The sequence below is a fragment of the Poromitra crassiceps genome, assembly GCF_964638095.1.
Source record: "Poromitra crassiceps genome assembly, chromosome: 4".
Taxonomy (NCBI): domain Eukaryota; kingdom Metazoa; phylum Chordata; class Actinopteri; order Beryciformes; family Melamphaidae; genus Poromitra; species Poromitra crassiceps.
This window is the reverse complement of record NC_139626.1, coordinates 65331475-65334903: the sequence shown is the minus strand read 5'-3', so window position 1 is coordinate 65334903 and position 3429 is coordinate 65331475. Positions and strand designations below refer to the sequence as shown.

The 3429-nt window shown below is 47.7% G+C and overlaps 1 protein-coding gene across 1 annotated transcript in view; it reads left to right on the top strand.

Moving 5' to 3' along the window:
* The first annotated feature begins 3274 nt into the window (after positions 1-3274).
* Positions 3275-3429, top strand: part of LOC310775422 (NLR family CARD domain-containing protein 3-like) — a 257943-nt gene continuing 257788 nt past the window's right edge. The window contains exon 1 of the mRNA XM_083635570.1: positions 3275-3327. Within this exon, the coding sequence (XP_083491696.1) occupies positions 3278-3327 (50 nt within the window). The 5' untranslated portion in view covers positions 3275-3277. The remainder of the gene's footprint in view (positions 3328-3429) is intronic.

Sequence of the window (3429 nt, the reverse complement as noted above, 5' to 3'; positions counted from 1 at the left end):
TACCTCAATTTTGTGGAAGGTAACGTCAAGCCGCAGTTGGCCGGGGCAGGCTGTGACGCGAGGTCTGGAGATAATATCCACAAACTACTGGCTCTTTCTTTATGCTAAAAAGTTACCCAGACAACAAGATGGCGTCAGTGCATTCCGTCCACACACTTTCTTCTTCTGTTGTTTGTAGGCGGGTCGCTGACAGCTTTAAGCTGCTTACCGCCACCGGCTGTACAAGTAGGTTAGTTGCATCGTTTGAACAATCTATGTATATATTGGCATTCAAAGACGGAGTTTGATGACGAAGACGAGCTCTGCCCCCGGAGACCGGAGTCTCCGGTTTTAACACTCCAAACAATAGAGGTAGTGTGGACAATAGGTGCAAACGAAGTGCAATACGGCCTAGTGTAGACATGGCCTCAACCTCCTACAATTTGCTTATAAATGGCACAGGGGGACAGATGACACGCCTCTCACTATAGTGGACCAACAATCATTTTGAATTTTGATTGATCTGAGCTCGGCTTCCAACACTATGCAAATTGACACATATTTATAACGACTTTTTAAGATGAACATGAATGGTGGCCACCATTTGCGCTTACACCAATGCAGGATGCTTACTCCAGCCAGGTCACTATACGATACTGTACTACAGGATGCTTACTCCAGCCAGGTCACTGTACTGCAGGATGATTACTCCAGTCAGGTCACTATACTGTACTGCAGGATGCTTACTCCAGCCAGGTCACTATACTGTACTGCAGGATGATTACTCCAGTCAGGTCACTATACTGTACTGCAGGATGCTTACTCCAGCCAGGTCACTATACTGTACTGCAGGATGCTTACTCCAGCCAGGTCACTGTACTGCAGGATGATTACTCCAGCCAGGTCACTATACTGTACTGCAGGATGCTTACTCCAGCCAGGTCACTATACTGTACTGCAGGATGATTACTCCAGTCAGGTCACTATACTGTACTGCAGGATGATTACTCCAGCCAGGTCACTGTACTGTACTGCAGGATGCTTACTCCAGCCAGGCCACTATACTGTACTGCAGGATGCTTACTCCAGCCAGGCCACTGTACTGTACTGCAGGATGCTTACTCCAGCTCACTCTCTTCACAATAAAAATCCTCAGGTTAGTTGAAGGCTGTGTATTAAAATCCGCAAGACAAACAAACGGTTGATCTGCTGAATGGGACAGCGCAACACTGAAGTTGTCAGTTATGGTTTCAGCAGATACCATATTATTCGCCCCTGGAACATAAACAAGAATGAAAAACATGAAACTGTCTTCTTCATAAAGACACACATACCTTCAACATCAATGTCCATAATGTGTTTCTCTCAGGATGCAGCAGGAGAGAGCAGACTCCCCTGAGCCCAGCTGTGTGTCCATGAAGAGTGATCGGTCTATGCATCACCCTTTTAGCTTCAAAGATGGACAGCAGTCTACTGATAAAAGGTATTTATTTCAGTTGCTGTTGTGGTAAGGTGCCGACCTACCGGCAACACAAAAAGTGGTTTATTTCGAGAATCGTCATATCGACTTGAAACTCGGGGAGTGCGCTTAGAGAGACCTGTCAGAGTTCAGTCCCAAATTCGTTGGGCGTGGGAGAGGTTAGGTTTAGGGTTAGGGTCTGGGGGAGGTTAGGTTTAGGCGTGGGGGTGGGAGAGGTTAGGTTTAGGGTTAGGGTCTGAGGGAGGTTAGGTTTAGGCGTGGGGGCTGGGGGAGGTTAGGTTTAGGCGTGGGGGCTGGGAGAGGTTAGCTCCAGCCGGTCCACCGACACTCTGCACACCGCCTCGCTTAGCTGGTTCTGCTTGTGGGTTGTCGGCACTGTGGGCTGTCGGCACATAGACGGGGCACCGAATTTCATGCAATTTGGCATCGTGTCAACACAAAAAGGGGTTTATCTCAAGAACCATTTGTTTGATGGACTTCAAACTGGGGGAGTACGCTGCTTTGGGGGAGGTTAGGTTTAGGCGTGGGGGGTGGGAGAGGTTATGTTTAGGGTCTGGGGGAGTTTAGGTTTAGGCGTGCGGGGTGGGAGAGCTTAGGTTTAGGGTCTGGGGGAGGTTAGGTTTAGGCGTGGGGGTGGGAGAGGTTAGGTTTAGGCATGAGAGGTTAGGTTTAGGGTTAGGGTCTGGGGGAGGTTAGGTTTAGGCGTGGGGGGTGGGAGAGGTTAGGTTTAGGCATGGGGGCTGGGAGAGGTTAGCTCCAGCCAGTCCACCGACACGCTGCACACCGCCTCGCTCAGCTGGTTCTGCTTGTGGGTTGTCGGCACATAGACAGGGCACCGAATTTCATGCAATTCGGCATCGTGTCAACACAAAAAGCGGTTTATCTCAAGAACCATTTGTCTGATGGACTTCAAACTGGGGGAGTACGCTGCTTTGAACTGCCCAGAACATTTCACATCAAATCAAAACTGATTCTGATTCTGAACAGTAATTTCATTGGTGTAAGAGCAAAACAGAAATGGTGGCAACACGCATCCTTGTGGCGCCCCACTGTAACACAAGCTCATCTGAATAGTAAAATAGTAAAATCTCTCTGAGGCCACCATTCTCTGTTCATCTTAAAAAAGACGTTCTAAATGTGTCAATTTGCATAGTGTTAGAATCCAAATTCAAATTGTAGGAGGTTGAGTAGATTCTCGAAACAGAAGACTTAGGGCTCATTCAGACACAATCTGACGCTCGCATTGACCCTCCGTGCTCCATTCATAGTCAATGGGGGTAGTCCGACAGGCTCCGGCAGTGGGCGACGCAGGGGTATGCGTGAAAAACACGCATAGGTCGTAGAGGGAGAGAGTTCAGGGCGATACAACTTTTGGGGGATGTAGTCCTACCTCACGCTCCACTGGCCAGTCTAGACCACACACACACACACACACACACACACACACACACACACACGTTTCACTCGTTTCGTCTCTTCTCAAAAATCGCGGCTGTATATCCGTTCTCTTTCTCTTCACATTAAAAATCCTCAGGTTAGTTGAAAGCTGTGTATTAAAATCTGCAAGACGAACAAACGGTTGATCTGCTGATTGGGACAGTGCAACACTGAAGTTGTCAGTTATGGTTTTCAGCAGATATTATTCGGCCCTGGAACATAAACAAGAATGAAAAACATGAAATTGTCTTCTTCATAAAGACACACATACTGTACCTTCAACATCAATGTCCATAATGTGTTTCTCTCAGGATGCAGCAGGAGAGAGCAGACTCCCCTGAGCCCAGCTGTGTCTGTGTGTCCATGAAGAGTGACTGGTCTATGTCTCACCCTTTTAGCTTCAAAGATGGACAGCAGTCTACTGATAAAAGGTATTTATTCACATCAAAGGAAAAGTAACACACAGTCGCACACCAAAGGTTGTGGTAAGGTGCCGACCACTGGGAGTGAACTTAAAGGAGAATTTAGTTTTT